Source organism: Chiloscyllium punctatum, chromosome 35 (assembly GCF_047496795.1).
Source record: "Chiloscyllium punctatum isolate Juve2018m chromosome 35, sChiPun1.3, whole genome shotgun sequence".
Classification (NCBI taxonomy): Eukaryota; Metazoa; Chordata; class Chondrichthyes; order Orectolobiformes; family Hemiscylliidae; genus Chiloscyllium; species Chiloscyllium punctatum.
In genome coordinates, this window is record NC_092773.1 from 30,256,743 (window position 1) to 30,284,580 (window position 27,838).

At 50.4% G+C, this 27,838-nt stretch overlaps 1 protein-coding gene across 4 annotated transcripts in view; it reads left to right on the forward strand.

Moving 5' to 3' along the window:
• LOC140459806 (zinc finger MIZ domain-containing protein 1-like) overlaps window positions 1-27,838 on the forward strand; it is a 96,208-nt gene that overhangs the window by 18,540 nt on the left and 49,830 nt on the right. For 3 of the 4 annotated variants that reach the window (XR_011953871.1, XM_072554336.1, XM_072554335.1), the window contains exons 4-8: window positions 9,358-9,557; window positions 13,819-14,011; window positions 18,544-18,807; window positions 22,782-22,919; window positions 25,208-25,273. Coding sequence is in view for 3 of the 4 variants with exons in the window: in XM_072554336.1 (XP_072410437.1) it covers window positions 9,430-9,557; window positions 13,819-14,011; window positions 18,544-18,807; window positions 22,782-22,919; window positions 25,208-25,273 (789 nt within the window). In the remaining variant the exon portion in view is untranslated. The remainder of the gene's footprint in view (window positions 1-9,357; window positions 9,558-13,818; window positions 14,012-18,543; window positions 18,808-22,781; window positions 22,920-25,207; window positions 25,274-27,838) is intronic. The other variant, XM_072554337.1, reaches the window with a different exon arrangement.

A 27,838-nucleotide genomic window follows, 5' to 3' on the forward strand; every position in this document is an offset into this window, starting at 1 on the left:
CATTCAAACACAGACTTAAATACACACACTCACACACACTCGAATACACACTCACACATTCAAACACAGACTTAAATACACACACTCACACTCACACACACTCGAATACACACACACACATTCAAACACAGACTTAAATACACACACTCACACACACTCGAATACACACTCACACATTCAAACACAGACTTAAATACACACACTCACACTCACACACACTCGAATACACACTCACACATTCAAACACAGACTTAAATACACACACTCACACTCACACACACTCGAATACACACTCACACATTCAAACACAGACTTAAATACACACACTCACACTCACACACACTCGAATACACACACACACATTCAAACACAGACTTAAATACACACACTCACGCACACACACACACACATTCAAACACAGACTTAAATACACACACTCACTCACGCACACACACACATTCAAACACAGACTTAAATACACACACTCACACACACACACACACACATTCAAACACAGACTTAAATACACACACTCACACTCACACACACTCGAATACACACTCACACATTCAAACACAGACTTAAATACACACACTCACACTCACACACACTCGAATACACACACACACATTCAAACACAGACTTAAATACACACACTCACGCACACACACACACACATTCAAACACAGACTTAAATACACACACTCACTCACGCACACACACACATTCAAACACAGACTTAAATACACACACTCACACACACACACACACACATTCAAACACAGACTTAAATACACACACACACACATTCAAACACAGACTTAAATACACACACTCACACACACACACACACATTCAAACACAGACTTAAATACACACACTCACACACACACACACACACACACACAAACATTCAAACACAGACTTAAATACACACACTCACACTCACACACACTCGAATACACACACACACATTCATACACAGACTTAAATACACACACACACTCACACACACTCGAATACACACACACACATTCATACACAGACTTAAATACACACACACACTCACACACACTCGAATACACACACAAACATTCAAACACAGACTTAAATACACACACTCACACACACACACACACACACACACACAAACATTCAAACACAGACTTAAATACACACACTCACACACACACAAACATTCAAACACAGACTTAAATACACACACTCACACGCACACACACACAAACATTCAAACACAGACTTAAATACTCACACACACACACAAACATTCAAACACAGACTTAAATACACACACACACTCACACACACTCGAATACACACACAAACATTCAAACACAGACTTAAATACACACACTCACACACACTCACACACACACACAAACATTCAAACACAGACTTAAATACACACACTCACACACACACACACAAACATTCAAACACAGACTTAAATACACACACTCACACACACACACACACACAAACATTCAAACACAGACTTAAATACACACACTCACACACTCACGCACACACACACATTCAAACACACACTTAAATACACACATTCACACACACACACACACACACAAACATTCAAACACAGACTTAAATACACACATTCACACACACACACACACACACATTCAAACACAGACTTAAATACACACACTCATGCGCACACACACACATTCAAACACAGACTTAAATACACACACTCACACTCACACACACTTGAATACCCACACACACATTCAAACACAGACTTGAATACACACTCACACTCACACACACTCGAATACACACACACACATTCAAACACAGACTTAAATACACACACTCACACTCACACACACTCGAATACACACACAAACATTCAAACACAGACTTAAATACACACACACACTCACACACACACACACACACACACACACACACACACACAAACATTCAAACACAGACTTAAATACACACACTCACACTCACACACACTCGAATACACACACACACATTCATACACAGACTTAAATACACACACACACTCACACACACTCGAATACACACACAAACATTCAAACACAGACTTAAATACACACACACACTCACACACACTCGAATACACACACAAACATTCAAACACAGACTTAAATACACACACTCACACACACACACACACAAACATTCAAACACAGACTTAAATACACACACTCACACACACACACACACACACACAAACATTCAAACACAGACTTAAATACACACACTCACACACACACACAAACATTCAAACACAGACTTAAATACACACACTCACTCACACACACACACACAAACATTCAAACACAGACTTAAATACACACACTCACACGCGCACACACACACACACAAACATTCAAACACAGACTTAAATACACACACTCACACACACACACACACACACACAAACATTCAAACACAGACTTAAATACACACACTCACACACACACACACAAACATTCAAACACAGACTTAAATACACACACTCACACACACACACACACGAACATTCATTCAAACACAGACTTAAATACACACACTCACACACAAACACTCATACACAGACTTGAACAGCTGGTCAAACCACTCGGCTTCAAGTAAAACAGAATCTATTCACACACTGTGGTTAAAACATGAACAAAGGAAAACAGAATTTAGAATGACTTCACTTATTTGATAATGCAACTGACTCTATCGTCACTTAACAAAGCTGTTCCACTCCCCGCAACATCCCATTAACATAGCCCTTGGCAAAAGGTAAATTCAAACACAGGTTCTTACAGGCAGGAGAGGTTTCAGAGAGACAAGTCAGGCAGGAATCATCTGCTGAAGCATGGAACCTCTTTTCGCTGCATCTCCGGGTCCCCAGCAGTGTTTTGTTACTGTCTGTTAAAACAAGCCAAATGAGGAGAAAAAAGCCTGAACTAGGAGAACAGACCACTGTCCTGCTGTTGTTTAGAGTTGGCATTTCCACACAAATTGGAGCCTCTGCCTTTACAACCCCTCTTAAATAAAATCACAGATAACACAGATATAGGGGCAGCATCGTCACAGCTCCCACCTTTAAAAAAGGTGAACCATTAATATACAAATTTTAAAACCCCTCGCTCTTACACTGTTAGTACACTAAAATATATATATTCGTTATATTGACTATAACCACGCACACCATGCCCCACTATATTCTATTTAAGTCTGTTTATTCCCGTCATCAAACACCTCTGGGGGGGCACAGTGGCTCAGTGGTTAGCACTGCTGCCTCACAACACCAGGGACCTGGGTTCGATTCCAGCCTTGGGCGACTGTCTGTGTGGAGTTTGCACATTCTCCCCTTGTCTGCATGGGTTTCCTCTGGGTGCTCCGGTTTCCTCCCACAGTCCAACGATGTGCAGGTTAGGGTGGATTGGTGATGCTAACTTACCCATAGTGCTCAGGGATGTGCAGGTTAGGGTGGATTGGCTGTGCTAAATTACCCATTGTGCTCAGGGATGTGCAGGTTAGGGTGGGTTGGTGATGCTAACTTACCCATAGTGCTCAGGGATGTGCAGGTTAGGGTGGATTGGCTGTGCTAAATTACCCATAGTGCTCAAGGATGTGCAGGTTAGGGTGGGTTGGCCATGCTAAATTACCCATAGTGCTCAGGGATGTGCAGGTTAGGGTGGATTGGCCGTGCTAAATTGGCAGTAGTGTTAAGTGCAGAGGTAAATGTAGGGGAATGGGTCTGGGTAGGTTGCTGTTCGGAGGGTCGGTGTGGACTTGTTGGGCCGAAGGGCCTGTTTCCACACTATAGGGAATGCCTGAGAAAGGGTAAGTGTGTTTGAGTATGCGCTGTCTCTATGTTTTGAGTGTGTGTGCGCAGAGTCAGACTCATTACCTTGACGATAGTCCAACTCCAAACCTTTGGCTGTGCTACCATTACTGAAGACATTTATTACATATGCACCTAATTTCATAAAAATTCCTGACCTTCAAGTGCATCTTCCATTCCACTTCCTGCAGGTTCTCCCCATAGCCCATAAATCCTTGCGAGGTCAAGAATTTATCAATCTCTGCCTTGAAGGTATTTAATGCCCCTGCGCTCCGTTGCAACGCATTTCACAGGTCTACCGCTCTCTGGCTGAAGAAATGTCTCCTCTGTTGGCCCTGCCCTAGACTTGCCCTTGAGTCCAGCACTGGGGTCATATGGAGGCCCAGATGGGGTAAGGACAACAGATACACTCCCCCCTCCCCCCCCTGCCCCACCCTCCTGCCAAAAGGGTGATCAGTGGTAGACTCACGATCGGAGACTAACTTCCAACTCTTGGTGTTTTGTCTCGAGGTCGCGAGTTGAGTCGGAATTTGAATCCCATTGGTGGTCGGGATTTCACCTCACGTCTTCAGCTCGTTAAACTCTGGATTATTAATCCAGTTGAACATGGTCACGACAGGGCTGGCGCAGGAGGGAGGGCTTCCCATAGGTGGATACCTTCTGGGGAAGGTGGGACCTGTACAAGAGGGATAGGTTGCACCTGGACTGGAGGGGCACCAATACCCTGGGCGAGGGGGTTTGCTAGAGCTCTTCGGGAGGGTGGGAACCGGAGCTGCTGATCAGAGGAGAGGGTAGTTGTTGAACGGGCAGAAATAGAATGCAGAGGGTCTGTCTGGAAGGATACACTGTGGTTAGGATGAAGGGTTGGGTTAAAGTGTGCGAGGAGTGTCAGGAATCAGACCATAGGAGTGAAAATAAGGCCATTCGGCCCATCGGGTCCTCTCCGCCATTTAATCACGGGCACTTCAACGCCACTTACCCGCGCTCTCCCCGTAAATCCTTGCGAGGTCAAGAATTTATCAATCTCTGCCTTGAAGACGTTTAACGCCCCTGCGCTCCGCGGCAACGAATTTCTCAGGACTACCGCTCTCTGGCTGAAGAAACGTCTCCTCGTTTCCGTTCTAAATTGACCCCCTCTCATTCTAAGGCTGCGCCCACGGGTCCTAGTCTCCCCCGCCTGACGGAAACAAACTCCCAGTGTCCACCCTTTCGAAGCCACGCATCAATCTTGCAAGTTTCTAATCGATCTCCCCCCAACCTTCTAAACTTGAAGGAATACAATCTCAGAGCGAGGAATAGTGAGGTGAAGGGACCTTGGATGACAAGATTAGATTCCCTACAGTGTGGAAACAGGCCCTTCGGCCCAACCAGTCCACACTGACCCTCCAAACAGCAACCCACCCAGACCCATTTCCCTCTGACTGATGCACCGAACACTATGGGTAATTTAGCACGGCCAATCCACCCCTAACCTGCACATCTCTGAGCACTATGGGTAATTTAGCATGGCCAATCCACCCCTAACCTGCACATCCCTGAGCACTATGGGTAATTAAGCATGGCCAATCCACCCAAACCTGCACATCCCTGAGCACTATGGGTAATTTAGCATGGCCAATTCCTTTGACCTGCACACCCCTGGGCACTATGGGTAATTTAGCATGGCCAATCCACCCTAACCTGCACATCCCTGAGCACTATGGGTAATTTAGCATGGCCAATCCACCCTAACCTGCACATCCCTGAGCACTATGGGTAATTTAGCATGGCCAATTCCTTTGACCTGCACACCCCTGGGCACTATGGGTAATTTAGCATGGCCAATCCACCCCAACCTGCACATCCCTGAGCACTATGGGTAATTTAGCATGGCCAATTCCCTTGACCTGCAAACCCCTGGGCACTATGGGTAACTTAGCATGGCCACTCCACCCTAACCTGCACATCTTTGGATTGTGGGAGGAAACTGGAGCACCCGGAGGAAACCCACACAGACATGGGGGGAGAATGTGCAAACTCCACACAGACAGTCGCCCGAGGCTAGAATCGAACCCAGGTCTCTGGTGCTGTGAGGCAACAGTGCTACCCACTGAGCTTCTTGTCAAAATGAAGAAGGAAACTTACTTAAGGTTGAGGGAGCCAGGATCTGGCAGAGCTTTAGAGGATTACTGGGGTAGCTGGGAAAGAACTCAGAAAAGGACTGAGGAGAGCTAGAAGGGGGCGTGAAAAAGCCTTGGTGGGAAAGATTAAGGAAAACCCAAAGGCGTTCCATCCTTCAGAGAGAGGGTCAGGCCGGTCAGGGATAGGGGAGGGAACTTGTGCCGGGAGTCTGAAGAGTAAAGGGAGGGCCACAAATGAGTTTTTTGCTTCAGTTTTCACTATCACCTCGTTGATAGTGAGAACACAGTGGACCGGGTTAATAGATTTGAACAGATCGATTTTAAGGAAGTGGATATGCTGGGAATTCTGGGAAGCATCAAGATGGATAAGTCCCCAGGTCCAGACCGGATAGATCCAAGGTTACTACGAGAAGGGAGGAGTGAGATCGCTGACCCTCTGGCGATGATCTCTGCATCCTCACTCTCCACGGGAGTATTACCGGATGATTGGAGGGAGGGGAATGTTGTTCCTCTGTTCAAGAAAGGGAATAGGGAAATCCCTGGGAATTACAGACCAGTCAGTCCGTGGTAAGCAAGGTACTGGAGAGGATTCTGAGATTTCTGACTATTGGGAAGAACATGCTTTGATTAAAGCTAGTCAGCATGGCTTTGTGAGGGGGCAGGTCAGACCTCACACACCTTATTGAGTCCTTTGAGGACGTGACGGGGCAATTTGATGAGAGTCGAGCAGTGGATGTGGTGTGTATGGATTTCAGGAAGGTATTCGATAAGGTTCCCCAGGGTAGGCTCATTCAGAGAGTTAGGAGGTGTGGGACCCAGGGAAATGTGGCTGTCTGGATACAGAATTGGCTGGCCCATTGAAGACAGAGGGTGATGGTAGGTGGAAAACATTCCCCTTAGAGGTCAGTGACCAGTGATGTCCCACAGGGATTCTGTTCTGGGACCTCTGCTCTTTGTAGTTTTTATAAACCACTTGGATGAGGGAGTGGCAGGGTGGGTTAGTAAGTTTGACGATGGCGCGAAGGTCAGCGGGGTTATAGATCGCGTCAAGGGCTGTTGGAAGCTACAACAAGACATTGACAGGATGCAGAGCTGGGCTGGGAAGTGGCAGATGGAGTTCAACCTGGATAAAGGCAAAGTGATTCCCTTCGGAAGGTCAGATTTGAATGCTGGATACTGGGTTCAAGGCAGGATTCTTGGGCAGTGTGGAGGAACAGAGGGATCTTGGGGGTCCGTAGATCCCTCAAAGTTACCACTCAAGTTGATAGGGTTGTTCAGAAGGTGTACGGTGTGTTGGCTTTCATTAGCAGGAGGATTGAGTTTAAGGTTATGCTGCAGCTCGATAGAGCTCCTGGTTACACCACACTCGGGATATTGTGTTCAGTTCGGGTCACCTCATTCCAGGGAGGATGTGGAAGCTTTAGAGAGGGTGCGGGGGAGATTTCCCAGGATGCTGCCGGGACTGGAGGACAGGTCGTATGAAGGAAGGTTGAGGGAGTTAGGACTTATCTCATTGGAGTGAAGAGGGATGAGAGGTGTACAAGATGGTGAGAGGCACAGATAGAGTGGGTAGCCAGAGACTTTTCTCCAATGGCTATCACGGTGGGGGGCATAGTTTGAAGGTGATTGGAGGAAGGTTTCGGGGGAGAGGTCAGAGGTCGGTTCTTTACACAGAGAATGGTGGGAACGCACTGCCAGCGGGGGGAGTAGAGTCAGAGACATTAGGGACAGTTAAGCGACTCTTGGATAGGCCCGTGGACGGTAGTAAGTTGAGGGGTGTGTGCAAGTTAGGTTGATCTTGGATTAAGGGCCTGTACTGTGCTGTACTGCTCTATGCTCTATTACACCATTAGTATCCCCTCTGCAACACTCTGTCACCCTCAGTAATCAGTGCTGGAGAGTAGCCTCTGAAACGTGTGTGTGTGTGTGCGTCTGTGTGTTTATGAGAGAGAGTGTGTGTGTGTGTCTGTGTGTTTATGAGAGAGAGTGTGTGTGTGTGAGAGACTGTGTGTGTGTGAGAGACTGTGTATGTCTGTGTGAGAGAGACTGTGTCAATGTGTCTGTGTGAGAGAGGGGGTGTTTGTGTGAGTGTGAGAGTGTGTGTGTGTGAGAGTGTGTGTGTGTGAGGTGTGTGTGTGAGTGTGAGTGTGTATGTGTGTGTCAGTGTGTGTTGTGAGTGTTTGTGTGTGTGAGTGTGTGTATGAGGTGTGTGTGAATGTGAGTGTGTGTGCACGTGTGTGAGAGTGTGAATGTGTGAGTGTGTGTGTGTATGTGTGTGAGGGTGTACATGTGTGTGAATGTGTGTGAGAGTGAGTGTGTGTGAGTGTGTGTGCGTGTTTGATGTGTGTGTGTGAGTGTATGTATGTGTGTGGGTGTTAATATGTCTGTGTGTCTGCGTGAGTGTGTGTGAGAGTGTGTGTGTGAGCGTGAGTGTGTGTGTGTATGTGTGTGTGTCTGTATGTGTGTGAGAGTGTGTGTGTGTGCTAATGTGTCTGCGTGAGTATGTGTGTGAGAGAGTGTATGTGTGTGTTAATGTGAGTGTGTGTGAGAGAATGTGTGTGTTTGTTAATGTGTCTGTGTGTCTGCGTGAGTATGTGTGTGTGAAATGTGTGTGTGTGAGAGTGTGTGTGTGTTAATATATCTGTGTGTCTGTGAGAGAGTGTGTGAGTGTGTGTGTGTGTGAGTGTTAATGTGTCTGTGTGTGTGAGAGGTGTGTGAATGTGTGTGTCTGTGTTTGTGAGTGTGTGTATGTGTGTGAGTGTGTGTGAATGTATGTGTGAATGTGTTGTGTGTGTGTGAGTGAGTGTGTGAGTGAGAGGGTGTGTGTGTGAGTGAGAGTGTGTGTGTGTGTGTGTGTGTGAATGTGTGTGTGAGTGTCTGTGCGTGTGTGTATGTGTGTGTGTGAGAGTGTGTGTGTTTGAGAGAGAGTGTGTGTGTGTGAGTGAGTGTGAGTGTGCGTGTGTGAGTGTGCGTGTGTGAGTGTGCGTGTGTGAGAGTGTGTGTGTGTTTGTGTGTGTGTGTGAGTGTGTGTGTGTGAGAGTGTGTGTGTTTGAGAGAGAGTGTGTGTGTGTGAGTGTGCGTGTGTGAGTGTGCGTGTGTGAGTGTGCGTGTGTGAGAGTGTGTGTGTGTTTGTGTGTGTGTGTGAGTGTGTGTGTGTGAGTGTGTGTGTGTGAGTGAGTGTGTGTGAGTGAGTGTGTGAGTGTGAGTGTGTGTGTGTGAGTGTGAGTGAGTGTGTGAGTGTGTGTGTGTGTGTGTGTGTGAGAGTGTGAATCGACAGAGAGCTGCTGAAGGTTATCTTGGCACATCGTTGCGATGAACTGTGCGTGCTCTCCCTCCTTCCCTCCTGCTCACTGTCTCATTGCCTGCTTTTTCACACAGGTCCTGGGGAACTCGGCGGTGCCAGGGAGCGACTCCTGCAGGACCCACGGTTCACCCTCTGACAGTGCAGGAATGAACTCTCTGCGGTTCATGGGCCCGCAATCATTTGCAGCCTCAGACACCAGTCCCCGGAAGGGGTGCATGCAGCCCAGCCTGTACGGCAGGCCTGGCTATCCTGGAGAAACGGGCTACGCAGGAAGGTATCGACCACATACGGACGGTATTCACATCAACCCCACTGGGTATCGGTGTCCTCTCAAGCTCAGACACTAATGGAGGTCATGGTGTGGCTTTACAGGACATTGGTCAGGCCGCTTTTGGAATATTACATGCAATCCTGGTCTCCCTGCTTACAGGAAGGATGTTGTGAAACTTGAAAGAGTGTGGAAAAGATTTACAAGGGTTAGATTAGATTATATACTGTGTGGAAACAGGCCCAACCAGTCCACACTGACCCCCCCGAAGGGTATCCCACCCAGACCCATTCCCCTACATTTACTCCCTCACCTAATACTCCAGGCAATTGAACATGGCCAATCCACCCTAACCTGCGTATCCCTGAGCACTATGGGTAATTTAGCACGGCCAATCCACCCTAACCTGCGCATCCCTGAGCACTATGGGTAATTTAGCATGGCCAATCCACCCTAACCTGCGCATCCCTGAGCACTATGGGTAATTTAGCATGGCCAATCCACCCTAACCTGCGCATCCCTGAGCACTATGGGTAATTTAGCATGGCCAATCCACCCTAACCTGTACACCCCTGAACATTATGGGTAATTTAGTATGGCCAATCCACCCTAACCTGTGCATCCCTGAGCACTATGGGTAATTTAGCATGGCCAATCCACCCTAACCTGCACATCCCTGAGCACTATGGGTAATTTAGCATGGCCAATCCACCCTAACCTGCACATCCCTGAGCACTATGGGTAATTTAGCATGGCCAATCCACCCTAACCTGCACATCCCTGAGCACTATGGGTAATTTAGCATGGCCAATCCACCCTAACCTGCACTTCCCTGAATACTATGGGTAATATAGCACAGCCAATTCACCCTAACCTGCACATCCCTGAGCACTATGGGTAATTTCCCACGACCAATCCACCCTAACCTGCACATCCCTGAGCACTATGGGTAATTTCCCACGGCCAATCCACCCTAACCTGCACATCTTTGGACTGTGGGAGGAAACCGGAGCACCCGGAGGAAACCTACGCAGACACGGGGGGAGAATGCGCAAACTCCACACAGTTGCCTGAGGCTGGAATCGAACCCGGGTCCCTGGTGCTGTGAGGCAGCAGCCACCATGCCATCCCGATGTTGGAGGGGAGAAGAGAGTGTGAGAGAGAGAGAGAGAGAGAGAGTTTTTGTGTGTGTCTGTGTGGGAGTGTGTGTGTGTGTGTGTGTGAGTTTGAGAGGGGGGGGAGTGTGTGTATGTTTGTGTGTGTGTGTGTGTGTGTATAGAGGGGTGGGGGGGAGGTGGAGGGAGAGGTTGAATAGGCTGGGGCTGTTTTCCCTGGAGCGTCGGAGGCTGAGGGGTGACCTTATAGAGGTTTATAAAATCATGAGGGGGCATGGATAGGGTAAATAGACAAGGTCTTTTCCCCCTGGGGTGGGGGAGTCCAGAACTAGAGGGCATAGGTTTAGGGTGAGAGGGGAAAGATATAAAAGAGACCTAAGGGGCAACTTTTTCACACAGAGGGTGGTACGTGTATGGAATGAGCTGCCAGAGGATGTGGTGGAGGCTGGTACAATTGCAACATTTAAGAGGCATTTGGATGGGTATATGAATAGGAAGGGTTTGGAGGGATATGGGCCGGGTGCTGGCAGGTGGGACTAGATTAGGATAGGATATCTGGGTTGGCATGGACGGGTTGGACCGAAGGGTCTGTACATCTCTCTGAGTCTAATGAAAATGGTATTTTCTTCCTCTTTTGCCATTCAGTTGAATCTAGATTGTCCCAGTTGCGATGAGAAGTTGGGACATCACGTTGAGGTTGTACAGGACATTGGTGAGGCCTCTTCTGGGAGTACTGTGACCAGTTCTGGTCACCCAGTTATAGGAAGGATATTATTAAACTGGAGAGGGTTCAGAAGAGATATACCTGGAGGTATAAGTGGTGTCCTGGACGTTGCTGGATATGGAAGGTTTGAGTTATAAAGATAGCCTGGGACATTTTACATCGGAGCGTCGGAGGTTAAGGGGTGACCTTATAGAGGTTTATAAAATCATGAGGGGGTCATGGAAAAGGTGAATGGCAGGTATCGTTCCCCTCAGATGGGGGATTTTGTAGACAAGGGGGTACATTTTTAAGGTTTTATAAATACGAGGGGCAATTTTCTTTTCCCAAAGAGAGTGGTTCGTGTGTGGAATGAACTTCCAGATGGTGGTGGATGTGGCGATGTTTCAAAGACATTTAGATAAGTAGATGAATAAATAATTTTTAGTGGGATACGGGTCAGGAGCAGGCAGGGGGGGACTAGTTTGGTTTGGGATTATGGTCAGCACGGACTGGTTAGACCAAAGGGTCTGTTTCTCTGCTATATGACTCCACGGGTAGTCCAGTTACAATCTGACGTCATAGGAGACTCGAAACTTCAACGCGGTTTCTCTGTCTCTCTCTCTCTCTCTATCCCGTCTCTCTCTCTCTCTCTCCACACACCTGCTGAGTTCTGGATGTAGGTTTGCTCGCTGAGCTGGAAGGCTCGTTTCCTGACGTTTCGTCACCACACTAGGTAACATCATCAGTGAGCCTCCGGTGAAGTACTGTTGGTGTAGCCCGCTTTTAATGTATGCGTTTGGCTTTCCTTGGGATGGCGATGTCGTTTCCTGTGGTGACGTCATTTCTCTCAGCGGGGTGGTAGATGGGGTCCAAGTCGATGTGTTTGTTGATAGCGTTCCGGTTGGAATGCCATGCTTCTAGGAATTCCTAGGATGGGCGTGTTGTCTCAGTCCAAGTGGTGTCCTTCCTCATCCGTCAGTGAGGATACTAGTGAGAGAGGGTCAGGTTTTTCTGTGGCTTGGTTGATGTTCGTGTATCCTGGTGGCAAGCTAATTTTGCCTGCTCACTTTCTCCTGAACTTTCCGTCAGAGTGCCGCTCAGATCAGCTCGACTGTTGACAAAGAAGGGGAAAATTAGAGGCTGTTTCGGGGTTATTAGGGGAGCCAAGTGAAAAACAAAGCAATTAACCCGTTGTAAATGTTTTACGGCAAGGGAATGCATGATGGAGCTTGGGAAATACTGAGGGAGTTTGGTGTACACCGGTCCCCTAAGGTAGCAGGACAGGGGGGGGATAAAGGTTCAGAAGGATTATGGGATACTTGCCTTCATTAACTGAGGTGTAGGGTTCAAGAGCAGGGAGGGTTTGGCTGGGAACTGGACACAACGTGAGTGAGGCCACACAGCGAGAGTATTGTGGGCATCCACGTTATAGGAGGGATGGGATAGCACTGGGAGAGAGGGGGGAAGAGGGAGATTTACCAGGATGGTGCCTCGTTCGGGGTGGGGCGGGGGGGAACGGTTTCAGTTCTTGAAGAGAGATTGGGACAGACTGGGGGGAAGGGGCTTGTTTTCCTCAGAGCGGAGGAGATGCAGAGGGGGCATGATTGAGACGGATAAGAGGGTGAGGGGTATCGATAGAGTCGAACGTTTCCCCTCGGTGGAGGGAATTAATGACCTGGGGGGAGGGAGGGGGATGGATAGATTGAAAGGAAGGGGCAGGAGGGGGGGTGGGACCGTGAGGAAACATGTTTTCCCCCAGAGGCTGCTGGGAAATCTGGAAGTCTGTGCCTGTAAGGGGGAGGAGGGAAGAGGAGAAACTCTTGACACACTGAAGGAGGATTTAGATGGGGGACTCACCATACCAAGGAGCAGATGAGTGGGAGTGAAGGGAGAGTAATTGAGAGCAAGATGGTGGGACTCCCAAGGAATCATGGGAGCTCCAAGTGGATGCTGGGAAGCCAGATTGCCATTTACCACCCCGCTGAGAGAAATGACGTCACCACAGGAAATGACATCGCCATCCCAAGGAAACCCAAACGCATAAATTAAATTGGCACGTGCTGGGGAAACAAGGGTTAGAACAGTGAGGTGGTCGGCTTCTGACCGGCGCAGACGCGACAGGCCCAAGGGCCTCATTCTGTGCCGTCGGCCTAGATGCCTTGGTGGAGGTCGCTTTTGAAAAGCCCTGTTCCCGTGATTTGTGAAGATTGCGTGGAGGAGAATGTTAAGAATATCAACGGGAAGGTGAAAGAAAGATGGCTGCTGGGAGGAAACGCAGCAGCCCATTTGTGCACAGCACGATCCCGCAGACAGCTGCGTCGGGGTGGCAAGGGGCATGTCTCGGTTGGAAGACTGGCCCCAAAAGAAAAAGATGGCACCTCCCAGGCTGTAACCTCTCTCTCTCTCTCTCTCTCTCTCTGTGCCCCTGCCTTCCTTGCCACCTTTGCAGCTACCCGGGCGGCCCAGTGTCGCCCCCCGAGGGGATGGGCCTGCCTTCGCACTCCGGGCCCCCGGCCCGCTTCGCCCAGCCTGCGGCCGCTGCTGTCGCCGTTGCCGCCGCCACGGCAACCATCGCCGCCACGGCAACCGTTGCTGCCCTGCAGGAGAGGCAGAGCCAGGAACATGTGGGAGCGTACGCAATGGTAAGAGAGGTGATCCCGCCCTCCCCCACAATCCCTCCCTGCTGTCCCCCCCCCCCCCCCGATGACTATTGCCACCCCACAACAATAAATTCAGAATCGATTGTGTTTTAGTATCTCGGGGCATAGTTTAACTGATTGGTTGGATTTAAATTGTTGTCAAAACAGCAACCAAAACTCAGGTATCTGTGTCACAGCCAAACGTTACATCTTTTCAATTTTCCAGTACACTCTGAGACTGCTCGCTGGTCATGTGACAGGTGCTTATAAGCTCTCAGGGCAAAACAGCGTTCACTCTCTCTTAAAGGTACAACACATGCCTTCAACTTCATAACGCAGGGTTGCCATAGACACGGGAGCAGCAAGCATGCCATTCAGCCCGTCGAGTCCGGCCGCTAATCTTGAAGGAAGCGGTAGCGGAGGGTAGATTTGAAGGAGAGAGTGGGGAAAGGGACGTGCGAACACCTAGAGAGGGGGAATTAATACCGATTGCAGTTGAGGTGAGAGGGAAACACAGTGAGGTGAGAGGCAGTCAGCATTTCAGCAGGGATCAGTTTGAAGGAGCAGATGAGTGGGAGTGAAGGGAGAGTAATTGAGAGCAAGATGGTGGGACTCCCAAGGAATCATGGGAGCTCCAAGTGGATGCTGGGAAGCCAGATTGACATCCCTGGGCACCAGGCATTCCAACATACCTTGTAAATGCAAGGTAACTGAAACATTATCTCTGTTTCCCTCCACAGAGGTTACCAGCACCTGATATTCCGAGTGCATTCATTTTTTTTTATCTTTGAGGACAGTGTATTTCTTGCAGTATGCCCTCTCAGCTAGATTCAGACTTGGCTATATGCGCAGGGCCTCAGTGAGGCCTCGTTCTCCATAAGATATGTACCTTGGGTCCCAAATAATCAATTAAACACACTTCCCTTCGCAAAGGGACGGGAATTCTTCACCAGGAAGGACTGAGTCAAAGGTTTCCAGGGATTAGGGGTCTGCAATTGTGTTGGCAGACTGGAGAAGCTGGGGTTCGTAGGATCCCTCCAGACGACAGAGTTCACACTGATTCTGTGAACAGGAGCATCCCACCCAGACCCATTCCCCCTATCATATTACCCTGCATTTCCCACCCTAACCTGCACATCCCTGAACACTATGGGACAATGTAGCACGGCCAATCCACCCTAACCTGCACATCCCTGAACACTATGGGTAATTTAGCACGGCCAATCCACCCTAACCTGCACATCCCTGAGCACTATGGGACAATGTAGCACGGCCAATCCACCCTAACCTGCACATCCCTGGGCACTATGGGACAATGTAGCACGGCCAATCCACCCTAACCTGCACATCCCTGGGCACTATGGGGTAATTTACAATCCACCCTAACCTGCACATCCCTGAACACTATGGGGTAATTTAGCATGGTCAATCCACCCTAACCTGCACATCCCTGAACACTATGGGGTAATTTAGCATGGCCAATCCACCCTAACCTGCACATCCCTGGGCACTGTGGGGTTATTTAGAATGGCCAATCCACCCTAACCTGCACATCCCTGAGCACTATGGGTAATTTAGCACGGTCAATCCACCTTAACCTGCACATCCCTGAACACTATGGGGTAATTTAGCATGGCCAATCCACCCTAACCTGCACATCCCTGAACACTATGGGTAATTTAGAATGGCCAATCCACCCTAACCTGCACATCCCTGAGCACTATGGGTAATTTAGCACGGTCAATCCACCCTAACCTGCACACCCCTGAGCACTATGGGGTAATTTAGCATGGCCAATCCACCCTAACCTGCACATCCCTGGGCACTGTGGGGTTATTTAGAATGGCCAATCCACCCTAACCTGCACATCCCTGAGCACTATGGGTAATTTAGCACGGTCAATCCACCTTAACCTGCACATCCCTGAACACTATGGGGTAATTTAGCATGGCCAATCCACCCTAACCTGCACATCCCTGAACACTATGGGTAATTTAGAATGGCCAATCCACCCTAACCTGCACATCCCTGAGCACTATGGGTAATTTAGCACGGTCAATCCACCCTAACCTGCACACCCCTGAGCACTATGGGGTAATTTAGCATGGTCAATCCACACTAACCAGCACATCCCTGAACACTATGGGTAATTTAGCATGGCCAATCCATCCTAACCTGCACATCCCTGAGCACTATGGGTAATTTAGCATGGTCAATCCACCCTAACCTGCACATCCCTGGGCACTGTGGGGTAATTTAGAATGGCCAATCCACACTAACCTGCACATCCTTGAACACTACGGGGTATTTAGCACGGCCAACCCACCCAAACCTGCACATCCCTGAGCACTATGGGTAGTTTAGCATGGCCAATCCACCCTAACCTGCACATCCATGAGCACTATGGGTAATTTAGCATGGTCAATCCACCCTAACCTGCACATCCCTGAGCACTATGGGTAATTTAGCATGGCCAACCCACCCTAACCTGCACATCCCTGGGCACTATGGGTAATTTAGCATGGCCAATCCACCCTAACCTACACATCCCTGAACACTATGGGTAATTTAGCATGGCCAACCCACCATAACCTGCACATCCCTGGGCACTGTGGGATAATTTAGCACGGCCAATCCATCCTAAACTACACATCCCTGGGAAATAGGGGGTAATTTAGCATGGTCAATCCACCCTAACCTGCACATCCCTGGGCAATATGGGGTAATTTTGCACGGCCAACCCTCCCAAACCTGCATATTCCTGAGCACTATGGATAATTTAGCATGGCCAATCCACCCTAACCTGCACATCATTGAGCACTATGGGTAATTTAGCATGGCCAATCCACCCTAACCTGCACATCATTGAGCACTATGGGTAATTTAGCATGGCCAATCCACCCTAACCTGCACATCCCTGGGCACTGTGGGTGGAAACCCGTGCAGCCACAAGGAGACCGTGCAAACCGTGCACAGGTGGTCGCCCGAGAGTGGAATCGAACCTGGGTCCCTGGTGCTGAGAGATAGCGGTGCTCACCACTGAGCCACCATGAGATCTGAGCGTTGAGGGGGAGGTTTGGTCGAGGTGTTCTTACAGAGGAGAGACGGGGAGAATCTGTCCCCATTAGCACACAGGTGGAGAACCAGAGTCCACGTTCTTAAAAGGAACCAGGGAGTCTGCCAATCCGGGGCGTCAATTGGGTTGCTGCAGAAGCAGCTCCACCCTTAAACATCCGGAGCGGGAAACACAGACCAGCCTCCTGATCCAGGAATCCCGAGGCTGAGTGGTAGTGACACTGCTGACCTCACTGATGTCAGGGTTCAGCACTCTCGACAAAAGGACTTCCCCAATCCGAGCTCCTCTTCACTGCTTGAAGTGAAGCTCCTGCGAACCTTGCCTCTCGCCCTCGATCTGGACACCCATGCAAGAGTGCCAAATCTCAAAGGGAGCAACAACTCCCCACCGCATAAGAGAAAGGCTGCGTGCTCTGATTGGTCACAGTGTTGCCACGGAGACGGCGCCAGGGGAACTGTTTACTCCTTTGACTGACAAAGTCGACTTGGCAAGACCAAGAAATTCCTACGCCCATTGGGTAAATACAAGATGAAATCCTACATCAGTCCATCCCTCTAAGTTCTGTGTATTGCGAAGTTGGGTAGAGTATTTGTGGATTGGAAGGCAGGATGTTAGAATTTGATGTTTGTAAAATGATCAAGTTGGGGTTGGTGGGGGGGGAAGTGTGTGTGGTCCCTTTAAAGGATGTTGTGTTATTTCCCCCTCTCTCTCTCTCTATGCTTAGCAATTTGAAAACTTGCCAGTTGGCAAGTGCTCAAAAATTGCAACATTTTCCTGTTGGCAAGTAAAGTGGCATTTTTACCAAGCCAACAGGTTTTTCAATTTAGCCAATTAATGTACACCTGGCGCTTGATGATAAAGGACCAATTAAATTGAAATCTGATGGCTTTGACAACCTCGCGCCAACCTGATTGTAAGGAAAAGAATAGGTCGTCAAGGGATGAAAGAAGGGGGTGTTTAAAAATCGGCAGAGAGCATCAGAGGAGATTGGCTGTCTCAGCTCTCAGAGTAGCCATCAGCCCTCTTAGATAAGTTAAGTTGCCTGACCAGAACTCAGCGGGGATCAGTGTTCCTGATGCAAGGAGCTGAAGGAGGAGGTGTTCATGAAAAAAGGATCATTGGAGATAACACAGAAATGTTTGGAGGACATAACCTGGCTGTAACCTTGGGAGACTAGATTCTGCTGTCTTGGTCTATAAGTGGGACTTGTATTTATTGGAACAGCATAGCTTTAGAATGGTGTTTCTTCAGGAATACTGGCAAGGGGAATTAACCAGTTTATTAGTGGTTTTGTTAAGTTGTTCATTAGGCAAGTAAATTGTTACTTGTTAATGATAGAGTGATTTCCTTTTATTTGGCCACTCCTTGATAACAGACTTGGGGGTTGCTTGGAAAGGGGTTCGACATAACGGCCGAGCAACCTTTGTCTCTAACCCCTCTACGCCATCTTGTTTTGCAGATCAGTGCACCGCAGCCCTACAGTAGCCAGTACCTGACTCACTCGGGAGCCAGGGGCCTAGCCCAGATGTCCACGGGAACGGCCGTCGGGGGAGTGCCAGGGGCGGTGGGGCAGCCGGGCATCTCCGTGAGCCAGCCGCGCCCGCCCCCGATCCACGCCGCGTTCAACGCCCCGAGCCAGTGCCCGCCGCACCACGGCTACCTGGGGGGACGGCAGACACAGCAGTTGCCCGGCCAGGGGCTGAAGAGGCCGCACGTCAGTGAGGTGAGACCATGCTCGGGCTGGTCTTCATCACGGGGTGCCATCTTTACCAATGGCTGGGCCAACCGAACTGCGTTCAGTTCTGGTCTCCCTGCTCCCAGGAGCGACATTGTGAAACTCGAAAGGGTTCAGAAAAAGAGGGTTCGAGCTACAGGGAGAGGCCGAACAGGCTGGCACCATTTTCCCTGGAGCGTGGGAGGCTGAGGGCTGACCTTATAGAGGTTTCGAAAATCATAGAACAATGAACATAGGACAGTAGGGCACAGACCAGGCCCTTCGGCCCTCGATGTTGTGCCGGCCTTTTATCCTACTCTAAGATCAGACTAACCTACACGCCCTCCATTGTACTATCATCCACGGGCCTATCCAAGAGTCGCTTTAATGCCCCTGATGTCTCTGACTCTACTCCCCCCGCTGGCAGTGCAGTCCCATCACACTCTGTGTAAAGAACCGACCTCTGACCTCTCCCCGAAACCTTCCTCCAATCACCTTCAAATTATGCCCCCACCGTGATAGCCATTGGAGAAAAGTCTCTGGCTATCCACTCTATCTAGGCCTCTCACCATCTTGTACACCTCTCATCCCTCTTCACTCCAATGAGAAAAGTCCTAGCTCCCTCAACCTTCCTTCATACGACTTACCCTCCAGTCCCGGCAGCATCCTGGTCAATCTCCTCTCTAAAGCTTCCCACCTCCTTCCAATATTTCTTTTTTTTTCGAAATCGGTCCTCAATAACAAAGGACAGAATACCAGTTAACGCAACTGGCTTTGTAAACCAGCCAGCTCAAGAATCAGACTCCTCCAAAAATGCAGAAACCAACAACTGCAGGAACACACTGACGATAGCACCAGCCAGCACAGAGTCAGTGCCCTAAACTGAGGAGACTCTAAATCTCCTGGTTATATTTCTTTTTATGAAACCCTCACACTACAGCATGGTGACTCAGTGGTTAGCACTGCTGCCTCATGGCACCAGGGTCCCAGGTTCGATTCCAGCCTCGGGCAACTGTCTGTGTGGAGTTTGCACATTCTCCCTGTGTCTGCGTGGGTTTCTTCCAGGTGCTCCGGTTTCCTCCCACTGTCCAAAGATGTGCAGGTTAAGGTGGATTGGCCATGCTAAATTACCCATAGTGCTCAGGGATGTTCAGGTTAGGGTGGATTGGCCATGCTAAATTACCCATAGTGCTCAGGGATGTTCAGGTTAGGGTGGATTGACCATGCTAAATTACCTATAGTGCTCAGGGATGCCCAGGTTGGGGTGGATTGGCCATGCTAAGTTGCTCGTAGTGTTAGGTGCATTAGTCAGAGGCGAAATGGGTCTGGGTGGGTTACTCTTCGGATGGTCGGTGTGGACTAGTTGGGCTGAAGGGCCTGTTCCCACACTGTAGGGAATCTAAATTACCACCTAAAACTGCGGTAGTTCTTATACACGTCCTTCCTATAACGAGGCGACCAGAACTGAACACAATATTCCAAGTGTGACACAATACTCCAAGTCTGGGCATGACGGGGGCATGAATAGGGTGAACAGACAAGGTCTTTTCCCTGGGATGGGGGGAGTCCAGAACTAGAGGGGTATAGGTTTAAGGTGAGGGGGCAAAGATTCAAAAGAGACCTGAGGGGCAACTCTTTCACGCAGAGGGTGGTACGTGTATGGAACGAGCTGCCAGAGGAAGTGGTGGAGGCTGGTATAACGTTCAAAAGGATAGGGACATGAAGGGTTTGATGGGCTATGGGTGAAATGCTGGCAAATGGGACTAGACTAATTTGGGATGTCTGGCCGACATGGAGGATTGGGACCGAAGGGTCTCCCACACCACCCTTATTGCCTCAGAATGGGACACGGTGTGCCACTCTGTTTGTCCTGGACTAGGAAATGCCACCAGCGGGCGCCACGCCAAGGGCTGGTGCAAGAAATGCCAGCCTCGCCCTCTGAACGCTTAGAAAGGGGAACCCGGACTGCCCGGTAGGCGAATGGTACAGAATTCGAAAGGCACAGAATGAGGCCTTTTGGCCCATCACACCCGCCGGCTGGTTCTATCCCCTCGGGTCCAGTCTCCGCACCACGACAATTCGAAGTGCCTTGATTGAGCCTGCACCCCTCCCCCCACCCCGTCCCTTGGTAGTGAATCCCGCACCCTGAACCAATCGCTGGGTGCAAATGATTTCTCTCTTACGCCACATCTGTGCCCTCCCACCCCCCCCCCCCCCCACCTCATTTCTCGTTCCAGTCACAGACAGCAGCCGCCATTTTATAGCTGTCATGAAATCAAGTTCACCTACTTGACATTTCAGCTGAGGAAATCTGTCACCCCCACCCCCCCCCCCCCCCCCCCTTCCCCCCCACTTGCCCGCTATAGTCTGTCATGTGTGATGTTAACTCCCCCCCACCATGGGGACAATGCAGGACCCCACCAGTCACGTTCACATCCTGGGAGTGAACGAACAGAAACAATCGAGATCTGGGCCCCAACGCCGCATCTTGCTTTAACACTCTGCACCGATAGTTCATTTTGTGACGTTCCTGACCCTGTGACTCCATTGTTCCCTGGTCTTGCCAAGCCCTGATTGGGAGCCACCTTGATGAAGCAGGCTGTCTGGTTATTATGATGGGCCGGCACGACGGCCCAGTGCTGAGCACCGCTGCCTCACGGCGCCAGGGACCGGGGATCGATTCCAGCCTCTGGGCGACTGTCTTGTGTGGGTTTCCTCCCACGGTCCAAAGATCTGTTAGGTTAGGGTGGATTGGCCATGCTAAATTACCCATAGTGTCGAGGGATATACAAGATTGGCTGTGCGAAAAAATTACCTGTAGTGCCTAGGGATGTGCAGGTTAGGGTGGATTGGCCATGCTAAATTACCCATAGTGTCCAGGGATGCGCAGGTTAGCATGGATTTGCCATGGGAAGTTACCCATAGTGCTGAGGGATGTAGACGTTAGGGTGAATTGGCCGTGCTAAATTGCCCATAGTGTTCAGGGATGTGCAGGTTAGGGTGGATAGGTCATGCTAAGTTACCCATAGTGTTCAGGGATGTGTAAGTTAGGGTGGATAGGCCATGCTAAGTTACACCTAGTGTTCAGGGATGTGCAGGTTAGGATGGATTGGCCATGGGAAATTGTCCCATAGTGTTCAGGGATGTGCAGGTTAGGGTGGATTGGCCATGCTAAATTACCCATAGTGTTCAGGGATGTGCAGGTTAGGGTGGATTGCCATGCTAAATTACCCATAGTGCTCAGGGATGTGCAGGTTAGGGTGGATTGGCCATGCTAAATTACCCATAGTGCTCAGGGATGTGCAGGTTAGGGTGGATTGGCCATGCTAAATTACCCATAGTGCCCAGGGATGTGCAGGTTAGGGTGGATTGGCCATGCTAAATTACCCATAGTGCTCAGGGATGTGCAGGTTAGGGTGGATTGGCCATGCTAAATTACCCATAGTGCTCAGGGATGTGCAGGTTAGGGTGGATTGGCCGTGCTAAATTACCCATAGTGCTCAGGGATGTGCAGGTTAGGGTGGATTGGCCGTGCTAAATTGCCCATAGTGTTCAGGGATGTGCAGGTTAGGGTGGATAGGTCATGCTAAGTTACCCATAGTGTTCAGGGATGTGTAAGTTAGGGTGGATAGGCCATGCTAAGTTACACCTAGTGTTCAGGGATGTGCAGGTTAGGGTGGATTGGCCATGCTAAATTACCCATAGTGCTCAGGGATGTGCAGGTTAGGATGGATTGGCCGTGGGAAATACAGGGTTACTGGGATAGGGTAGGGCATCAAGTATGGGAGGGATGGTCTTCAGAGGGTTGCCATGGACCCGATGGGCTGAACGGCCTGCAGGGACTCTGTGATTTCTGCTCGGAGAGCTATTTCTCGGGGTGGGTCTGTTTGACGGGTCTAACACAGGCCCCTCTTGGGTGGGGAGGAGGGATCCTGCTGATGTTGTTAACTGGCAATTCTGTTCTCTCCCATGTCTTCGCGCAGAGCTACCTGGGACCTCACTACCCTCCTGCCAACCCACAGCGACCGCTCCCGTCTCCCAGCTACCCGGCCAGGATGCCAGGCCAATCGAGTGCGGTGCCCTACCCCTTGCCCCCTGGCACAGTGGGGCAGTATTACAAGGTCAGAGCGCGTTCGAATGGTCAATGTTCCCATTTTTGGCTCTGCGTTGAGGTACTCCAATCTGTAACCATCCATAAACTGAGAGTAACCCCCGAGGATCAGGAAACGCTGCCCCCTATAGACCAGCAGCAGCAATCACACCGCACATAAACGTGCGAGTTGGATAAGCGAAGAGTCGGTGAAGTTTTCGATCATAGAATTCCTACAGTGTGGAAAAAAGTCCTCCAGCCCAACACTTCCACACCGACTCTCCCACCCATCCCCATATCTATTATGCTACATTTACCCCTAACCTATACATCCTGAACACTATGGGTAATTTAACATGACCAATCCACCCGAACCTGCACATCCCTGGGCATTATGGGTAATTTAACATGACCAATCCACCCGAACCTGCACATCCCTGGGCATTATGGGTAATTTAACATGACCAATCCACCCTAACCTGCACATCCCTGGGCATTATGGGTAATTTAACATGACCAATCCACCCTAACCTGCACATCCCTGGGCATTATGGGTAATTTAACATGACCAATCCACCCGAACCTGCACATCCCTGGGCATTATGGGTAATTTAACATAGCCAATCCACCCTAACCTGCACTTCCCTGGGTATTATGCGTAATTTAACATGGCCAACCCACCCTAGCCTACACATCCCTGGGCATTATGGGTAATTTAACATGGCCAACCCACCCTAGCCTACACATCCCTGGGCATTATGGGTAATTTAACATGGCCAACCCACCCTAGCCTACACATCCCTGGGCATTATGGGTAATTTAACATGGCCAACCCATGTGGTAAGAGTGGGAAAGCTCCCCTTTAAAACCATTGCTGTCCATCATCTGGCAGGGTCCCGATGGCGAACGCTGGGTTTCTGACATAGTCGTGATCTGCTTGACGAGGAGGGAGAAAGCCGAGGGGAAAGTTGGAGCACGTTCTTGCAATTGTGATGCTGTCTGCTCTTAGCTGGGGGTCCGCGGGATGTCTTTGTTCCCTCCGATGGAGTGGCTGCGCAGGCAGTTGTTACGGAGGCCTGTGTAGAGTTGGGCATCGCCGGAAGTGGGGGGGGGGGGGGGTCTGGAGTCACCATGGAGGGAAAACTGGGAGTCGGGTGGGGCGGGAGGATAGCAGACTTCCTCCCTTCCCTCAAGAGTATCCTACAGCGCAGAGACAGGCCCTTTGGCCCAAACTGGTCGGTGCCGGCCAAAATGTCCATCTCCCATTTCCCTGCGCTTGGCCCACACCCATCTAATGCTTTGGAAACCGCTTCAGTCACGCTGCTGGGACCTTTCTGACAATTAGTGCCCACGACGGGATTTGAACCCTTGGCCGGGTTGGGGGCGGTGATGTGGTTGGTAGTGGAGTAATGACGCTGGTCTCTTCACCGTCCTAGGTCTCGAAAGCCGGAGGTAGGCCGTCTGACCTCCCTCGAGCCTGCCCCCCCCCCCCCCCCGCCCCCCCGCCCTTCAATAGTGTCATGGCTGATCTCTCTCGGGGACTTCGCTCCACTTTCCCCGCCCTCTCCCTCTTCATTCCTTTACTGTTCCACAATCTCTGCCTTTCAAAACATTCAATAGGATAGCCTCGATGCTTCACAGGGCAGGGAATGCCACTGATTCACAATCCTTTGGGTGAAGAAATTGCTCCTCAACACCGTCCAAAATCTGCTCTCCCCCCCCCCCACCTCATTTTGAAACTGTTCCCCCCCCCTAGTTTTAGTCTCACCCACCCTGCTTCTATCTTATGTATTCCCTTCATAATTTTATGTGTTTCTCGAAGATCCCCCACTCTCGTTCTTGTTCAATTCCAATGAATATAATCCCAGCCCACTCAATCGCTCCTCGAGGAATTGAGGGCTACGGGGAGAATGCGGAGAAGTGGGGTTGAAATGCCCATCAGCCATGATTGAATGGCGGAGTGGACTCGATGGGCCGAGTGGCCTTACTTCCACTCCTATGTCTTATGGTCTTATAAGCCAAACTGCCCCCCCACCCCCCCCAACTCTGGAATTGACCCAGTGAACCTCCTCTGCATGCCCCCACCAGTGCCAGTACATCCTTCCTCAAGTGAGGAGACCAAAACTGGACGTAGTATTTCAGACGCTATACAGCTGCAGCCTGTTTGTCAACCCCAGCGGACGAGAAGGTAGGATGAATGACAGAAACTAGCCTCTTCTCCCCGTTACCCTGACTGGGAGATCGGTCCAGTGACAAAGCGTCCCCGAGACGTTTGGATCTGTCGATGGGTGACCCCTGGTTTTGTTTGTGATCCCACAGTCCTCGGAGCGGTACAATGGACAAAGCAGCAGCTTTCCAACTGACACTTCCAGTGGCTACCTGCAGGTCAGTGTGAACGGGGTATGTTTGGGTTCTTTGGACCGGGTGTCGGAGGGGGGGGGTGGTGGAGGGATCTGAGGGGCAGAGTGCTCTCGACACAGGGCTCTCCCTCACTCTCCAGCGGGGTCCTGGTCTGTGCATGGGTCAATCCCGACACCCTTCCGTGTCCCACACGGAGGGGTCACAACTGTTTCGATCTCTACCTCTGACATACTGACCAAACTTCCTCAGCCCTCTCCAGTAGACAATTCTTCACTGCCGTCCGAGTAAATGATATTCTAATCTCAGACCTCAGTGACTTTTTCCCCCTTCTTTGCTGCAGGCTCTAGATCAGGGGAGAAATAATTGCATCTCTCCCTTCATGTAAATTTTAATGAGATCACTTCTCCTTTAGATTCGATCCCCTACAGTGTGGAAACAGGCCCTTCGGCCCAACACGTCCACACCGAGCCTCCGAAGAGTAACCCACCCAGACCCATTCCCCCTACATCACATTTACCACTGAACACTACGGGACAATTTAGCATGGCCAATTCGCCCTAATCTGCACATCCCTGAGCACTATGGGTAATTTAGCACAGCCAATTCGCACTAATCTGCACATCCCTGAGGACTATGGGTAATTTAGCACAGCCAATCCACCTTCACCTGCACATCCCTGAGCACTATGGGTAATTTAGCACAGCCAATTCGCCCTAATCTGCACATCCCTGAGGACTATGGGTAATTTAGCACAGCCAATCCACCTTCACCTGCACATCCCTGAGCACTATGGGTAATTTAGCATGGCCAATCCACCCTAACCTGCACATCCCTGAGCACTATGGGTAATTTAGCATGGTCAATCCACCCTAACCTGCACATCTTTGGACTGTGGGAGGAAACCGGAGCACCCGGAGGAAACCCACACAGACAGTCACCCGAGGCGGGAATTGAACCCGGGTCCCTGGGGCTTTGAGGGCAGCGGTGCTATAAGCCACTGAGCCACCGTGCCGCCCGTCTTTCGGAATTTCGAGGATGCGGGACCAAAGGAGCAGGAGAGTCGAAGTTTCGAGCATCAGCTCTTCGTCGGCTGCTTCCCGACGAAAGAGGCCATTGCTCGCGACGTCGGCTCCCCTGCTCCTCAGGCGCTGCGTTACCAGCCCCACAGTCTTCGACTCTGAGCTCCGGCACCTGCAGCCCTCGCTTTCCCCTTGGTTGCGGGACCGACCCAGCCCAATCTCTCTTCGTAGGACAATCCCGCCAATCCCCGGAGTCCATCCGGTGAACGTACGGGTGTTTCTGTGCCGTTTTGATCTCCTCACGTGAGAAAGGTTTGGGGGGGGGGGGGTGCAGAGGGGGGGTTTGATTCCGGAGTTGAGGGGGTTGGTTTATGAGGAGAGACTGGGATTATATCCATTGGAATTCAGAAGAATTGGGGAAGGGGGATCTTATAGAAACATATAAAATGATGATTTGGAGACACTGGTGTTGGACTGGGATGTACAAATCACACAACGCCAGGTACACAGCCACTTGACGAAGGAGCGTCGCTCCGAGAGCTAGTGCTTCCAAATAAACCCGTTGGACTGTGACCTGGTGTTGGTTAGATTTTTAACACGGAAAATGAGGACAGGAGTGGAAAAGATAAAAGCAGGAAGGTCGTCCCCACTGAAACTAGAACGAGGGGAAGCGGTCTCAAAATGGCGGAGGCGGGGAGCAGATTGAGGACTGAGCGGAAGAGGAACCTCTTCACCCAGAATCGGTGGAGTGGTTCCTCGGGGAATGCTTTTAGTGCCGAGATCGATCATTTTTGGAATGAAGGGGGAGAGGGCGGGGGGAGGGGTGGGGGTGAGGCCACGACAGAGAGATCCGGCCATGACGCGACTGAAGGGCTCGAAGTGGGGGCCAGGCGGCCTAGTCCCGCTCCTGGCCCTGATGTTGCTCTCCCTCGATAAGGAGCTGGAAACCGCGCGCGGTTCTCCGGCTTGAGGGGGTTAACCAAGCTCCTGTCCAGTTGAAACAAAACCTCACCGCTCCTGTACACACATTCTCTTGGCGTGAACGCTGAGAATTTCCTCAGAGCTTGCGGTAACTTTCAGTGACTTACTGAGAAGGGCCCCCCCCCTTTGCACAGTTACGCATTTTCGGAACACCATGTGTGAGGTTGGGATGCGCTCGCATTATTTCCACATGGTGTCTGTCCCAACTCCCACCCCCCAACTTGAGCTGCTTAATATTTTCTCCCCTGGCGCACATTTAAACTGCACTTTGCATCATCCACAAATGTTTGGAAACAGGAGGAAGTGAGGGCCGTAGATGCCAGAGATCAGAATCGGGAGAGTGTGGGCGCTGGAAAAGCGCAGCAGGTCAGGCAGCGTCCCGAGGAGCGGGAGAGTTGACGTTTCAGGCCTAGGTCTTGCCTGGGGCCTGAAACGTCGATTCTCCCGCTCCTCAAACGTTTGGGGAAACTCCGATGTGGCTAACCCGGGCCAAAGGACTGATCCTTGCGGGCCACCTCGAGGGATAACTGCCGAACGGAAAGTTCCCTCTCTCTATCTTCCAAAATGCGCTGGAGGAGAGGGGCGGGGA